The following is a 17,719-nucleotide window of genomic DNA, read 5'->3' on the forward strand; positions in this document are numbered from 1 at the left end:
CATTCTCTTAATTTCATCAACATCTGTAACTGGGCAGGTGAAGTGCTCTAATCATGTTCCAGCTGTTATTGCAGCTTAAGATAAGAAGAAACTAGTAATGACTGCCCATACGTCAGTCACCACACTGATTCAGTTTTAGCATGAGAATGTATGCTCAGTTCAGTAGGAATATGCACAGAAAAAAATTTTTATTTTCATTTCATTTTCTTTTTTTTTGTTGATGGGAGAAGATGTTATTCGGTTTTGGTTTGTTTAATATTTATTTGAACTTGTTTTGTTTGCTGAATCAAAATAAATATAACATTTTATTAAAAAAAAAAAAAAAAAAAGCAACAAAAAGAAATGGTCTCCCCCCAGAGACGCCTGGACCATGCGTTACTTCTTCCACAGGGGTCTCTGGTGTGGAAAGAAGCATAAGCAATCTCCGGTTGCTCCTGCCTTTTTGGCTGCCAGCTTGGAAATTGTACCAGTTGCCTTAGAGGCTGACGCCATTTTGTTGTTTGGCTGTACAGCATACAGTTCTAAAACAAAATGGCACTGGTCTCAAAGCAAGCCGGCACCATTTTCAAAGCAGGAGTCAGCAGACCAGGAGCAACTGGGAATCCTGCTTCTTTCTACCTCAGAGATCACTGCAGAAGGAGGAGACTTAAGAGAAAGCACAGAGGGGAAAATTTCACAATTGTTGGGGGAGGGGGGGGGGGGGGTGTTTCAATAACTTCTCAAATGAAAGTCCATGTTAAAAAACATGAATTTCAGGATGGGGGGGGGGGTTGTCATTTTGTTGTGAAATGAAATGAAATGTGAGTGTTTTGTTGCATTTTTCATTTAGTTGAAAAACAACATGCACACCATCATTTAGGACTTGCCTATTTACCATAAACACTAAAAGCTTATGGGATACATGTTAAGTGATGGTGGGCTTAATGTCTCGGCCTTCTCGGTAGGAATTAGTGGTAAAAAAAAAATCTATACTGTTGTTCACACAGTAAAGTAGGTTTTCCAGAGATCAAATATGAGCTTGATAACTACCTTATTACTATTACTATTACTATTGTGCCTTTCTGTGGCAGTAGATGGGGTAACAGTCAGAGGTGAATAAGGGCTAACCATTATCACCTACAAACATAGCACAAAAAGAATATATCATCATTTTAAATATTTATTTCCCACAGAGAGGGTAGTGGATGCACAGAATGGCCTCCCAGTGGAGATGTTGAAAACAAAAATGGTTTCTGAATTCAAGAAAGCAGGGGATAAATGCAGGGGATCTCTGAGGGAGTGTTGGGAATTGTAAGGTGTGATGGGTGTGCGTGTGGGTGTGAGTGGGAGCCTGCCTGGAGGGGATGGGTGTATGTGAATGAATGGGAGCCTGCCTGGGGGTTGTGTGTGCTTGTGTGAATGGAAGTCTGCCTGGGGGGATGTATGTGTGTGTGTGTGTGTGTGTGTGCATGTGTGAATGGGAACCTACCTTGGGGGAGATGGGTGTGCATGTGTGTCTGTGAATGAAAGCCTGCCTGGGGGGGATGGGTATGTGTGTGTGTGTGAATGTGAATGTGAGCCTGCCTTAAAGCCAACTATATTGTTGTAATTCAGTTTACTCAAGGCTTTCCAAGGGCCAAACCTACACCTAACACATAAGAACATGCCGTACTGGGTCAGACCAAGGGTCCATCAAGCCCAGCATCCTGTTTCCAACAGTGGCCAATCTAGGCCCCATTGGTAAGCGACAGGTCCAGTATCGCCCCCTCCTGCATGGTTCCATTACCAGTTGACAGAACAATTCTACTTGCAGAGTATCCAGGATCTCCCTGCCTTCTAGAAGACATTGCAGCTAGGGTGTCCCAATCAACATCTGGCAGATTGAAATCCCCTAACAATAGTACCTCTTCTTTCATAGACATTTTGTGAATATCCTCCATTAAATTTCTATCCATCAACTCTGTCCTTGATGGAGGACTATATATTACACCAGTATAAATAGAAGTTCCATCCCCTCTTTCCAGTTTAATCCACAGAACCTCCTCCTTACCTCATATACCCTGCAATTCTATTTCTTTATTATTATTTTTTTATATATACTACCACACCTCCCGTCCTTCCTGAATAGATTGTCGCCTGGTATAACTATATCCATTCTTGGTTTTCTGTGCACTAAGTTTCACAGCCACTACATCTAAATAATGAGTGGAGTGGAACAGGTATACAATACCTGGTTGTTTGCTCTTTCAAAAAGAACAAAAACTAGGAACATGCAATGAAGTTACTAGATAATACATTTAAGACAAATAAGAAATTTTGTTTTTTACTCAACATATAATTAAACTCTTGGATTTATTGTGGGAGGATGTGGTAAAAGTTGTTAGTGTAGCTAGGTTTAAAAAAGGTTTGGACAAGTTCTTGGTTGAAAAGTCCATAAACCATTATAAAGGTGGACTTGAAGAAATCTTCTGCTTGTCCTTGGGATAAGCAGCATATTTCCTAGGCACCTTTTGGGATCCTGCCAGAATTGGCCACTGTTGGACACAACATACTGGGCTTGATGGACTTTCAGTCTGACTCAGTATGGAAAATGTTTTCTGCACATAAATCCTAACTATAGGTCCTGGCACTAGAGCTCCAGCTTCTGCCCATAGACTGACACGAGTGCTGGAAACTTTACTCCACTACTGAACAGGAGTAAAATTTACAATATTAAAAAAACACAAGTTAAGCTAGCGCAGCTCTCTGCATTGTGTGTGTGTGTGGGGGGGGGGGGGGGGGAGGTAATAGCTAATATCTTCATCAGCATAAGATTTCCATGTGAGGGCACCAAACAATACTCCCAATTATACATGCACATTTTATTTGTGCACAAAACACTTTGTTGCATCAGGAGTATAGTATGTGCACAAACATGAGCGCACAACTATGGATAAAATTGTGCACTCTGCTGAGGGGGGTTATGATAGAGGTCTTTAAAATCATGAAAGGTCTTGAACAAGTAGATGTGAATCGGTTATTTACACTTTCAGATAATAGAAGGATTAGGGGGCACTCCATGAAGTTAGCAAGTAGCACATTTAAGACTAATCAGAGAAAATTCTTTTTCACTTAAACTCACAATTAAACTCTGGAGTTTGTTGCCAGAGGATGTGTGTAAGTTGCCAGAGGATGTGGTTAGTGCAGTTAGTGTAGCTGGGTTTAAAAACGTCTGGATAAGTTCTTGTAGGAGAAGTCCATTAACTGCTATTAATCAAGTTGACTTAGGGAATGGCCTCTGCTATTACTGGGATCAGTAGCATGGGATCTACTTAAGAACATAAGAAAATGCTATACTGGGTCAGACCAAGGGTCCATCAAGCCCAGCATCCTGTTTCCAACAGTGGCCAATCCAGGCCATAAGATCCTGGCAAGTACCCAAAAACTAAGTCTATTCCATGTTACCATTGCTAATGTCAGTGGCTATTCTCTAAGTGAACTTAATAGCAGGTAATGGACTTCTCCTCCAAGAACTTATCCAATCCTTTTTTAAACACAGCTATACTAACTTGGTGTTTGGGTACTTGCCAGGCTCTTAAGGTCTGGTTTGACTTCTAATGGAAACAGGAATCTGGGCTTGATGGACCCTTGGTCTGACCCAGCATGGCAATTTTTTATGTTCTTATGTTCCCCTATGCCTATCATTTTACGGCATCGGTCACTCAATTCCCTAAAGGATCATTTCTGCAGATAAATCTCTACTTGACTTGCAGTAATCCCTTTGAAAATTACCCTCCTTAAGAGCATATTTAGGTATGGTTTGCCAGTGATATCCCTTGTAAACTGCAGTATTTGAGGATTGTTTGGTCATTAGCTATAGTTGGCCAGGTTATCCAGGAAGTAGTTTAAACATAAATGGAAGAAAATAATGAAATATATCTGGCACAAACCCCTTTTCCACATTAATATTTTTTTCTTAGTTTTTGTATCCAAATGTAGGCCTGGGAATTACAAATTTTAAGAATATTTCTGTGTGAATGATCATCTTCTGTAAACTAATTCCCAAATATTGGGTCTCGTTTACTAAACATTTTCCCCATAGACACAGAATAGGAGAAAAGCCTTAATAACTCAGACCCTTTGGCAGTAATAGGATGTGGTCAATCATCAAGAAGATCATTCATGCCTGGGGGCATTGTTTCCAGTTATCATGATGATGGTATATTTCATCCAAAGTTCTCCCACATCACAATACGCACCAGTGAATGTGCCATAATATCATGTTGCACTAATTGCATAAAATGCTGCAGTGCATGACATACCAGCATAAACCTCGGTAACCTGACAATTTTAGGTATATTACTGCCTTTAACTGCAGACTCTACAGTAGACTGCTGAATTAAAAGCAAATGCAGATGGCAAGCTCAAAGCTGGTTTTTATTTGCCAAAACTTCATTCAAAAGTACACAAAAGGGAAGTTTGGCGTTGCTTTACTTTAGCTCAACATTTCAGTATAGCTAAAAACAAAAAAAAAAAGCCAGAAGGATTATCCCCTAGAGGCTGAGCAGTAGACGTTCTATCATCTGTTTTCAGTTGCAGTTTCTTCCTTTTACTAACAGAGGGCCCGATGTAATAAAGTACGCTGGGCAGAGTGCACACATTTTGGTGCACATACTATACTCCTGATGCAACAAAGAGTTTTGTGCACAAATAAAATGTGCATGTATAACTGTGAGTATTGTTGTTTGGTGCCCTCACATGGAAATCTTATGCTGATGAAGATATTAGCTATTACCACCCCTCTCCCCCCCCACAATACAGAGAGGTGCGCTAGCTTAACTTGTATTTTCTTAGCATTGGAAATTTTACTCCTGGTCAGAAGTGGAGTAAAGTTTCCAGCACTCGTGTCAGTCTAGGGGCAGAAGCTGAGGTTCTGGTGCCAGGACCTGTAGTTAGGAGGATTTACGTGCAGAAAACATTTGAACACACAAGGCATGTTTTCTGCGCATATATATGATTTATGTGCTGAAAGCATTTTGTGTGCATAAATCATATTTTATGTTCAGAAAACGAGCATAAATCATGTTTTATGCAAATAAGTCTTTTATGTGTACAAACCATGATTTTTGTGTGCATAAATCCTGTTTGAGAGACTCCACCCCACCCCCTACTACCTGATTTAAAATATGTAATCAGGCTGTGTTTGTGCATATTTGTAACTTTGAATACATTTGCATACCATTTGCTTACTACATTGGGAGTTAATTTTATTTTTAGTGCCTGCATTACGAAACTAAGTGCTGAATTTCCACACACAGTCTTATTGCAGGGCCTATTACATAGGCCCCAAAAAAAGCACATTCCAAGGAACAGCTCCAATGACTATAGCTAAATACCTACTGAGTTGGCAGTGGTACTGTAACCTAAATGTTACAGGCAATATATTTCTCTATCTTGCTTAAGAAAATTGTTTGTTACCATGTTTATTGCTAACTAGATTTTTTTATGCCAAGCAGGCCATGTGAAGCCACTGTGTTTTGTCTGCGTCAGCATTGCTCATGTCTAATACTTCTGCTGTAAAGGAACAGAATAAAAACAATACAAAATCTCACTATATGCGATATAGAAATTAAACGTAGAATAATGACCTTCATATACCACAGGACCTGAACACATTAAAGTCCTCTTGGATGTGCTCAAGTTATAATCACTGGTCATGTAAATTGCGTTATAGTCAAGTATATACTTTTTTAAGCATATTTTCTTTTGCACTTAAAACTCAAAGTCTGCTGCTAACTTCCCCCTATATTCATCAAAATACTCTATAACAGGGTACCATCAAACTAAGGTGAAATAATATCTTTGTGAGTCTTTCCTCACTCCAAATGACGTTAAATCTTCACCGATGTGCTGTTCGTATGACGTACTCTACATGAGAAACTGGCCCCTAAATCCTAAACCACCACCACCTCACCTCGACATATTAAATGGCCCTCATATAGAGATATCAATATTTGCACACTATAAGGCCCTCCCCAGAGGCGCTCTCTCTCTTGCTCTCTCACTCTTGCTCTTAAAAGGCCGAAATGCAATTCTAAAAAATTTTCTCAAATTGCGTTATGGCCATTTCGGGCATATCACACAGCCTAACACCTGGAAAAAAGGTGTAGTTATTTCCAGCGTTAAAACCGTGCAATAGCATACATTTCACCATAACGCATTTTGATGAATGACCTGGTTTAATATATAAAGACAGCACTTATCTGAGTGTTTGTGAATACCTCTGGGGAATAATTTCTGACAGCAGCTGCATCCGCTTCAGCGTCATACAATTTGTTTGATTTCAAACCCGGGATATTTTGTGAAGGAAGACCATCATACTTTGGATAACCCCTGAGGAAGGAACTTCCATTCCAAAACATTGCAGTGCCGGATTATAAAACGGTCTCAAAGCAAATATCTGTGACTGCTGATATATTCAGAAAATTTTCCCCGGAGGCATTCACAAAGTACTATCTTTATATATATGAATTAAAGTTAGCAGCGGACTTTGAGTTTTAAGTGAAAAAGAAAATATGCTTAAAAAAATATATACTTGACTATAAAGCAATTTACATGACCGATGATTACAACTTGAACACATACAAGAGGACTTTAAAACATTATCAGTGCGTGTTCGAGTCCTGTGCTATATGAAGGTCCTTATTCTACATTAAATTAATTCCTATATTGCATAAAGTGAGGTTTTGAATTGTTTTGATTAGGGTTGATTCTTACCCTTTTCATTAAGGAATAGAATAAAGCACGCTGCATTTTACTAATGAATGGCATAAATAATCCATATCTCTTCTTTTTGAGTTGTAGGGCACAATTGTCTACAGATCCCCATGGACAAACCCCAAGTAAAAGAAAGTAATATCTCACGAAATCTAGCTCCCATACCCGACCACTGTGTTCAGAAAAGTAAGTGGAGTTGTTAACCTCAGAATCCTTGAAATGTTATTCTGATAGCGCTGTGTAAACAGGATACATGTGAAACCCCATTTTGTGCACATTTTTACTTGCACTAGCAAGAGGCGTTTTGGGTGGGGAGGGGCAAAGTCAGGACAGGGCAAGCATTTATGCGCATAATTTGATTTTCAAAGGTATGCAGGTAAAGATCCATGCAGAAAGTTCACAGCTGCTTGGGAGCAGATGTAATATTCTGTGTGAATGCGCCCGCAGGCACACACTGGGACAACTCACAGATTTTCAAAGCGGACCTTATGCGCATGAGTCCACTTTGAAAATTCAGACTAAAGGGAAAAAGTGCCTGCAGACTTTAGCCATGCCCCTCCTTAAGATTAGATCAGGTAAAATGATATTGGATTAGCATGAGTTACCGTAGGGAAGGTTTCATCAGATTAGACAAACTGGCTGTAAAGGAATCAGAAAAGAGTTGAACTTCTGTATGGGGCTATCATAATGCAGCCTGTCCTGCTACATGTTGTACATTCAGTTGCCTGAGGAAGAGTCCATGGTAGCTGCGCCCATAAAAAATGTCTCATGTGCAACGCAGTGTACAGATTTGTACGCAGTGCTCTTGGAAACACTATTCTATTTTCCTTTTCTTGTGCATGCTATGTGTGCTATCCTGTGTGCTCTTGTTTCACAACCCTGTGTGCACGTGCGCACACACACACACACACACAAACACACTGACACACACTGCTTACAGGGAACATTGCTTGATACTCCTGATATCTTTCCTCTATGTTGTTCTTGTTGATTTCTTTTAATAACTTAATTCCTAGTATGTATTTGAGGCCATGTTTGCCAGCTAAGAGGATGGGTTGCTCCTTTGGTTTATTTTAATACATCTTCAATACATTTTCAGTGATTTTGCAAAGACGTTTTGCTACATTAGTTATGGTCATTTCACTTTGATTTGTGAGGACACCTGTGGTCTTGCAGATGCAGCTCTACAGTAGCTGCAATGTAAGCTATTTTCAACTTATTTTCAGTACTGTTCATTTAAAGCATCTTCTGCATTCTTGTTCAACAGTAAACATTCTGGGCATAGTAAAACTTGATTTTTTATGGTGTTTTGGTTGGCTTGGAACAAAATCAGGAAGCAATTTACATTGTGCCCATTGTGGAGGAAACTTTTCAGAATCATCCACCTCACAGTGCAGACCAGATCAAGCTGACCAGAATCTGAAGCAATGCAAGGTTGCAGCTGACTCCCTTACCTTTTACTCTCATAAGTCTGCATCGTCTTTGATTCCTATAACACCTTTGGAGGATAAGGTGCAAAACACCAGAAAGAGATGCAGACAGTACAAATTAACTAAGTCTGAATAGGTAGTACTCTGATCTACCATCCTCCACGATGCTTTCCCAACCACCGTTCCCTCCCTTCTGCCCCACCCCTCAAGGAAGCAGCATCATGTTATTCGTTCAAGAAAGAATTATTTTATTGGATGTCCACAGCAAAATAAATTCAACCATAATTTAAAGCACAAAGTTCTTCAACAACCTTATACCAATTAAACTACCTTAGCTAAGTCCGTGCCCTTGCCTATAAACACAGCCCTTCGTATGCTATGTCACACATCAACGTTTAATATGCAACAATTTGTGCCACGAGGTTAGCCATATAAGCCAACCCCTCTTTTGACAATTCTTGCTAGGGGGCAGAGCTGTCAAAGCCTTTCCCCGTTTGCTGATCTGCAATCTGATCCTTTATTGCAGAGTGACTTAACTTGCCACTCCAGTTTGTAAAAGAGCAGGAGTCGCTTACATACATGTATCTCAGAATTGTGGGCAGACCAGCCCTGTCCTGAAGCTGAACCTGGCCAGTAACCCATCACAGTATAACGCAGGGGCAGGAAAATCTTTTCTTGTTGGTCCCTGCCCACCTATACTTGACACATTGTTTGCTGTGTGTCTCAGACACGGCCACCCACTGCCACAGCCCATAGTAACAACATCTCATTTACCAAGGACTTTTTCACTGTCTTGCTGTGGCCAAATGAAATCTCAAACTCACCAGAACATCCTGTAAGTTGCTGTTAAAAATGTCCTGGCCCACTTCTGCCAGATGCACCCCATCCAGCCGATACAGTCCAGGGAAGCTCTCTATAATAAGGTCATGCGGAATGCTCGAGCCACCGATGGATCCACCCATTCAATTTCTTCCAGTTCTCTCAATGGCGTGGTGTGACATTTCACCTCAGCAACTTCTCTGGGGATGAGATAGGATCAATGCATGCAGCAGGAAATAGCCCAGCAATTAATATGCAATCACTCTGCATTTTTTTGTCATAATGTTGTTTCCCCTAACTGGAGGATAATGACCCATGGGAGAGCATGCAACTTTTTATTTTGGATTATTAGAAGCATTAACCAGTCCCACCGCATCCCATGCTGATCCATACTGAGTAGTGTTATTCCACTGATAACCATTCCCAAGTGCTCACCATGAGGCCTGGCCAATACCATCTTATGAGCCCAATGCACGAACGAATGCCTATGACTCCACACTAAACAGGGCCCTCATGAAGAACCTGGAGTAAAATAACAGTAAATCAGCATGTGCTTGCATAGATAGCCTCTACTGCTTTTGGAGTCCAACATATATATTATAACATATATTATAAGAGTGCTACCTGCCTATGGGAATTGTTTGTCTCACGAGCAAACCTATTTATTTATTTTATTTATTTATTTAGTGTTTTTCTATACCGGCATTCGCGAAAGGTATCACAACATGCTGGTTTACATTTAACAAGGGGTGTAAAATGAAAATACAAAAAACTTTAACAGGTGCGGAGCGAAGCGTTGCAGTTACAATAAAACAGGGAAGTACACAACCGGGAGCAGAGAAAAGGCGATAGGAATATAACAGAAAGAACAATTATTTACAGAGTTGTGGTATTTACAAAGTTATGGTGTTTACAATGTTATTGTTTACCGTGTTATGGTAATGTCTGAGAGTAAATTGAGGGTGCGTTAAGGTTCAGTTGGGGTCCGGAAAGGCTTTTTTAAATAACCACGTTTTGAGCCTTTTCCTGAATGTTGGAAGGCAAGGTTCCTGTCGCAGATCCGGAGGAATGGAGTTCCATAGAGGTGGTCCTGCTGTGGAGAAGGCCCAGTCTCTAAAGGTTATATGATGAGCAGTTTTGGAGTGTGGTACATGAAGTGATTCTCTATAAGTCTCTCTAATGGGTCTGGAGGTCTATGTCTGCAGCTGTTGTCACTGCCCCTATACAAAAGGAGTATGTGCCATAGTATCTCCCATCTAGGTTCATAGCTGCCAAATACTTCTTTAAAACCCTTGTAAATTGAAAGCATGACAGTGGGGGTTAGGGTTGCCAACTTGCTCCAGATTTTCAGGATAGGTTGATCCAGTCCTGGTTTTACCATATTATGTTCAGGAACTTATAATTTTGCTTCTCTTAAGGAATGCATAGGTAAATCAGAAGTACAAGTTCCGGCATGCAATGAGGTAAAATTTGGAGCCAGTTGGCAACCCTAGTGGGAGGCCATCCCTATAAACCAACAAAAAGGGGCTCCCTTAGGCTGAAGGGACATGTATTCCCAGAGCTGTATCACACTGAGCAAGTATTGTGGCTTCAGAGTCATCTTAACATCAGTCGCACACCTCATATGCTCCTATCTGTCTTGTACCTAGATTCATCATTTTGCTATACACTTACATTATATACTTACATTAAAAAAGGGGGCGTGTTTAGGATAATGTGCTGGCAGAGGTAGTAAATCATTAAATATCACGTGCGGCAATATTTTATCATGTGCGGCGTTGTGTCAACACATGCAGCGCTACGTAAATACACGCAGCGCTACGTCACCATGTGGTGCGTTGCATCACCGCATGGTGCGTTATTTTTCCAGGTTATATATACAGCCTTCCTGCAGCTGCCTCTTTGAGGGTTTAGAGGGGAGGAGGGTAGATTTTTGTGGTATTTGGAGATTAGTTAATATTGTGAGTTCTGAGTGTTGTCTTGTGATTTACTGTTCTTCCTTTTGTTAACCTTTACCTTTGTCTTAAGTCTTTCTGTGTGTGTGAAAATTTGTGAAGTTTGTCTGTTTACCTTTGTCTGTAGTGGAGTAAGGAGGTGTGTGAAGGAGTGGAAGAGGTGATGTGTGAAGGAGTGGAGGAGTTGTGTGGAGGAGTGAAGTGTGGAGCTGGTGGAAAGGATGGAGCATGAGAGGCATGGGGAGAGAGGAGGTAGGAGGAAAGGAGGGGAAGGAGGGAGGAAAGGAGGCAGAAGGACAAGGGCAGGAGTGGTAGGGGAAAAAGGAATAGGAGTCAGAGACAGGAGCAGAGAGAGGCAGCCTGAAAGAGAGGAGGAGGTGGGTGGTGGAAAGGGATAGGCAGGCAAGCATGGAGGGAGGAGTAAACCAGGCTACGGTTAGACAGAGAGGGCAGAGGGGAATGCAGTTTGAAGGGCAGGGCCAGGAAGGGGGGGAAGAAGGGAGGAGAGAGTTGAGCAGGATGGAGAGTGAGGACAGGAAGGACACCTCTCCTGACGAGGAAGTGGCACCTGCATCTGGCAGCCAGGCAGCAGAACGCCTTCATCTCTGTGCCATTAAGTTCAGCGTCATGGAGAACCAAATGGTAATTGCAGGGGTCCTGCAAAACTATGCCACACTGTTCGGCAACCAGGCGACAAAAACATCCAGATTTGGAGAAACCTAGCCCAGGCCATCATAAGAACATAAGAACATGCCATACTGGGTCAGACCAAGGGTCCAACAAGCCCAGCATCCTGTTTCCAACAGTGGCCAATCCAGGCCATAAGAACCTGGCAAGTACCCAAAAGCTAAGTCTATTCCATGTTACCATTGCTAATGGCAGTGGCTATTCTCTAATTGAACTTAATAGCAGGTAATGGACTTCTCCTCCAAGAACTTATCCAATCCTTTTTTAAACACAGCTATACTAACTGCACTAACCACATCTTCTGGCAACAAATTCCAGAGCTTTATTGTGCGTTGAGTAAAAAAGAACTTTCTCCAATTAGTTTTAAATGTGCCCCATGCTAACTTCATGGAGTGCCCCCTAGTCTTTCTACTATCTGAAAGAGTAAATAACCGATTCACATCTACCCGTTCTAGACCTCTCATGATTTTAAACACCTCTATCATATCCCCCCTCAGCCGTCTCTTCTCCAAGCTGAAAAGTCCCAACCTCCTTAGTCTTTCCTCATAGGGGAGTTGTTCCATTCCCCTTATTTTGGTAGCCCTTCTCTGTACCTTCTCCATCGCAATTATATCTTTTTTGAGATGCGGCGACCAGAATTGTACACAGTATTCAAGGTGCGGTCTCACCATGGAGCAATACAGAGGCATTATGACATTCTCTGCTCTATTCATCATTCCCTTTCTAATAATTCCCAACATTCTGTTTGCTTTTTTGACTGCCGCAGCACACTGTACTGACGATTTCAATGTGTTATCCACTATGACATCACTCAGCACAGCAGTATACCAAGAAGTGGGGAGCGAGTCACCCACCAGTACCAAGATAAAAATGCACGGCTTAAAGCCAAGGTGGCTGCCCAAAACAAACACCAACGGATGAAGGGAGGAGGAGCCGCATGTCACATTGTTATCACCCAAATGGAGAATCAACTAATCGAAAGCCTAGGACTGGACATATTCGAGGGCATGGATGACGGCTGGACACCACAAGAGCCACAACCAGTAAGTTCACCTCACCTTTAAAAGGGCACACAGCAACAGGTGTATACACATTTTGGCATAAGATGCATACAATGCAAAGAAGCAAAGTGTACCTCTGATGCCAAAAGAAGAAAGGCTACTTAATCCCACTGGTAGTTATGTCTTATATTTTGTTTCCACAGCTCTTGCCCACCAATTATCAGTCCCAGCCAGGATACCCTAGGGACCAGCCACAATTCCCCAGGGACCTGCCAGCAAGGGCCATGGACCAGCCACCCACCATCAAAAAAGTATTCCTCATTGATGCCCAGACCAAGTTTAGCACTGAGGAGGAGGAGGAGAAGCAGAGTAGCAGCAGTAACAGCTTGCAGACCCATTTGTGATTGTTCGCCCAGCCAACTAAATGCCTCCTTCAACCTCTCCCAGTTAATGAAGGAGGCAGCCTGGAAGGCTGCCTCCAGGATCAGCTGAAGTTCGAGCCAGCACACCCCAGCGCCATCCGGAGCCACTATTAGTCCACCAGGAGGAGGCTACAAGCCCGACAATGCTAATTTTGAATCCACAAAGCCCAGCACTACCAATAACAGTGGCATCACCAGCAGCACCAGCACCATCAACATCACTCCACCTGAAGAGTCCATGCAGGAACAGCTGCTCCAGCTGCAAAGGAGCCATGTTGAACACCAGAGACACATACGGGCAGAGCTAGTGGGGCTAAGAAGGACTGTAAACAGATAAAATAGGATCCTGCAACAGCAAATGGCAGTCCAAACCCACAAAGTAACAACACTGATTGGAGCAATTAATACCCTTACCAATGTTCTCATGCAGATCCTACAAAGGATGCCCCAGCCGCCATCTGAGTTGTCATCAGCATCACTGGACTCGATGCCTCACAGCAGTCTCCATGGTAGACAGCCAAGGGGTAGGCCCCCCAAAACAATGTCCCCCCCCAATTGGCAGGCTGCGACGTGGCAAGGGGCCATGAAGAACATAACCACCTGGCCTCTAAGGTCAAACTACCACACTTACAGGACAAGCCGGGCCTGGCCTCTGCACAGAGTTCCTGTGCCGGCTAGATGGAAGAAGCCTGCTGGGCCCATTCTGACTACAGAATTCCTGTGCCAGCTAAATGGAAGAAGCCTGCTGGGCCCATCCTGACTAAAGAGTTCCTGTGCCGGCTAATTGGAAGAAGCCTCCTGGGCCCATTTTTGCTACAGACTTCCTGTGCCAGCATGCAGGAGTTTCAACTGTGCTTTTTTGGGTCCTGCAGACTAACTGTAACGCCCTCCTCCATGCTTTGCCTGTATTCCATCTTCCTTAAAGTGTCAACCAGTAATGGTGCTTCTGCTGCCTCTTCTTATCATGCCTTATCTCATGCTCTGGTTGCTGGTATCTTCTCTCATCTCCATTCATACTAATGCTGCATCCTCCAGGTGCTGCATCTTCACCTGGGACTCCTTTCTCCATGTTGCGCTCTCCAGTCCTGGTCCTGCTGCCTTCACTTGAACTTTGCTGCCATGGCCCTTAGGCTGTCCCCTTTGAGTATACTCTTTCAACATGGACTGTCTGGGGCCTTTAGGTTGACAACACATAGTAGTGCTGCATGTAGCTGTAACTTTACAGAAGTACTATAGTTTTTGGGGTGCCACGTCCTCTTTCTATGTTTTTTGTCATAATCATGCAATGGCTGATTATGTAATTATGGAATTTAATCAAATAATGTACACTTGTACACTGAATGTGCTGTTCATGAAATGTACAATGTTTTTTGCTATTTGCTATCTTGTCCTTGCAGAATGTGATTACCTAGCACTCTGACTTTATTTCAAACTGTGCAATACATAATAAAGTGCTCACTGTTTTGAAAAAGCAACTTTCTACTTGTGTTCTTTCATTGTGTGCTTTTAGTGTTTATAGTACCAAAGGTTAAAGGTTTGCGCCACATGACTTTACATGCTAGAATGGCATTCCTCATTCCAGCTGTGCAATTGTAGAGCATGCATGTAAGACCAAATGGGCTATGGCATAACAATGAAAGCTGCGTGTCTGATGGTAAGGAAGACAGCCAGAGATAAAGAAGAAGCTTGTTACTGGGGACCTTCACTATTAGCTCTTGTTACCTTCTTCATACACCATACCATTTGGTAATTCCTGCTTACATATGCCTATATGTGACCTGCTCAGTACCTTAAGGAGCAACACATTATATAGTGTACATGTACAGCTTGGACTCATCCTGACACATCAGTTTATTTTTGGACCCATTTTTTTTACAGGAGTGCAAGGATAAGTGACCACATATATTTGTGGTTTTCACAGTAAACTTAATGCGATGTGTACTTACAGAGTGTTGCTACACACTGTCAGCTGCTGGGTCACACGTAGTGATGAGGATTGAGGATGTACCATCTGCTCTACAATGTCCATGGGCAACCACCATGGACATGGTGGTTGCCATGAAGGGTGCTGCATTTGCTGGGGACCAGGCTTACTTCCACAATCTGGCTCCCACACCTGTACTGACATGGCTTGGAGGTCTGTATTATATGTGTAAGGTAAGGATGACATTACACATAGCATCCAGATCCCAAAGGCAGTTCACTACAGGAATGTCAATCTGTGGAAGTCTGCCTGGCTCACAGCACCAGCAGTACCCCTCTACGTCCTGTGCTCAGCACCTGTGCAGATCATGTACCACCCACACTACTCACTCACTCCTCCTCCCTACTTGTCACACAGCAGCTGACACTGTGTTCCAAGAGTCAACAAGTGGAAGTAAAAGTTTGGTTACTGTAGATGTGAAGCTCATACAGTGTTTAGGCAACAGTGGCCCCTCCCTTTGTAGGCAGATATAGGTGCACCACATCTAGGTTTGCACAGAAAAGGTATTGTCCTTCATATGGGCAAAAGATGGTAGGCCTACCATTCCACTGTCTACACAGCACAGACTGAGTGTTAAAAAAAAATGGTTGCTGGTGTGGCAACCTCTATTTGAACTGTGCATGAACTGAGTAATGGAGAGCTGCCAAAGCAGAACTGTGAGAGGCAAAAGAGACTGTGTAATAGGAGTTCCGCAACACCTGTGGCACATGGCAAACAAAGCAACACCAACCATCACCCCCCCCCCCTCACACACACACACACACACACACACACATAAACCCATGCACCAAGTTTTGCTGTACATATAGTGCAGCGTGTAAAGCAGCATGATGCTAAGCACTCATCTGAATGGGCCCTAGAGGCATAGTCCTTTACACTGCATGTTCCATGCATCACAGCATTCCCACATTCACTGGGCAGTTTCTTAACCAGCACTTCCTCCCTCTACAAATTTCTAAGCCTCTGGGCCAGGCCTAGGTATGGGTAGGCAGCACACCCCATAATAATAGCACTATTCAGCATACTCCTATTACTTGGTGGTAAAACATCAGTGTGGGTGGGAGGCCATGGTCAGAACAACTGCCAAACGCTACGTATAACATTCATGTTGTTCAGCATACTGGATGTGTCACCATACCCAATTGCACACCTCTGCCCCTCTGTGAACACTACATATAAACTGTGAGTATACTTGGGTAAAATGAGCAATACAAGGGGTCAGACCATTCCTACCGCTGTCCATATGCTGCCCCGTCAGAGGCCCACCTTCTCCAGAGGGTAAACACTTGATCAATGCTGTGCAAAAACTGTCGGTACTCAATATAGGTCCCCACACTGCCTGCTAAGGGATATTGCATTGCAGGACCAAGGAAGCAACCTCCGAATGCAATAGCACCCACACACAGTGATTGAACAAGCCACACACAGCAGGTCAGTCACCGAGTCTCACTTATGAATACTAAGCAGGCGGGACTATAAGCTCCAGTTCCTGTACCACAAGGCCTATGTTCCTTCATTGAATGTCATAAAACAACATAGAGGTGTTTGGCAGCTTGCAGTGCCAGTAACTGCTAATGAGGCTGAGAGAGTCCTTCCTATTCCAACATTATCTATAGCTGCCCACAAGAAACACTTCTGTCTGAGGCATATATCAGCCCTACTTAGTGCGATGTTCTGACATGGGCCCCTGAAGGGCTTAGGTGGCACAAAATGTATGTCTGTCAAGATAGCAACACATAAAGGCCATCACCTATCATGACAAGCACATGACATCAGTGGAAGCAGTAAGCCTATACCTCCAGCCCTGTGTGGCATTTACTATGGAGGCAGCTTGTAGGCTCATAACCAGTTCAGCTGAACAGACTTGGTCAACCTAGAATGCAATACCCAGAGGACTGCATGTACTGTGTAGGACCAGACCTGGCCTGCTCACAACTAACAGTAGAAGTCTGTTATACTACTTACTGCTGAGCCTAGAGCATAGCAGCTGTTCAGCAGTTCACAGACGTCACACACATGCACATCACCAATGGCATTCATCCCTGAAAGCATGGAAATCTGTGCAGTGATGGTAGCACAACTATCTGCAAATTTGTTTTGGACAGGAGTGCTCAGCCTACGTGCTTTAAAGTTGCTCATTGATCACAGCTGTGGTGTAACAGGTAGAAGGTATATGTTAAAGGTTTAGAATGAGCATATGGTCAGGGTACATACATATGTGCATACAGCTACACCACATGACTATCAGTGATGCCTAACGCACAATGACCTTCACCAACATCACTTCTGCAGATCAGACATAGGCTATGTGTAATGGCACAGTTTAAAGCAGGAAGTTCACACACACGTGATCCATTGACATGTATGTATGATGTCAGTGTTTGATGAGGATTGATGTGGCTGCTGTAAGATTGCTTATAAACTATAGTGTCATGGTCACATGTCAGAGGTCATAGGAAAATACAAGTGAAACTCGACATCTGATTCCGGTTCGTGCCTTCCCTGAGCTTGTCATCCATGCTCGTGTTGGCTCCCGGAGAAGCCAAGGTACCTACATGACATTACAACTTGCACATAAATATTTCAGAATTGCTTAGCTAGGTGTGGGGGTGCATGCAACCACAAAGAGGAATGCTACCTTGGAAGGAGCTGTGCACATACTGAAAACTGCAGCAGGTAGCACAGC

General features: G+C 42.9%; 1 protein-coding gene across 1 annotated transcript in view; it reads left to right on the forward strand.

Annotated features, from left to right (window-relative positions):
- Window positions 1-17,719, forward strand: part of ANKRD55 (ankyrin repeat domain 55) — a 142,152-nt gene that overhangs the window by 99,442 nt on the left and 24,991 nt on the right. Inside the window, exon 10 of the mRNA XM_029619627.1 lies at window positions 6,823-6,921. Coding sequence (XP_029475487.1) covers window positions 6,823-6,921 — 99 coding nt within the window. The remainder of the gene's footprint in view (window positions 1-6,822; window positions 6,922-17,719) is intronic.

This window comes from Rhinatrema bivittatum, chromosome 1, assembly GCF_901001135.1.
Source record: "Rhinatrema bivittatum chromosome 1, aRhiBiv1.1, whole genome shotgun sequence".
In the NCBI taxonomy this organism is placed as follows: domain Eukaryota; kingdom Metazoa; phylum Chordata; class Amphibia; order Gymnophiona; family Rhinatrematidae; genus Rhinatrema; species Rhinatrema bivittatum.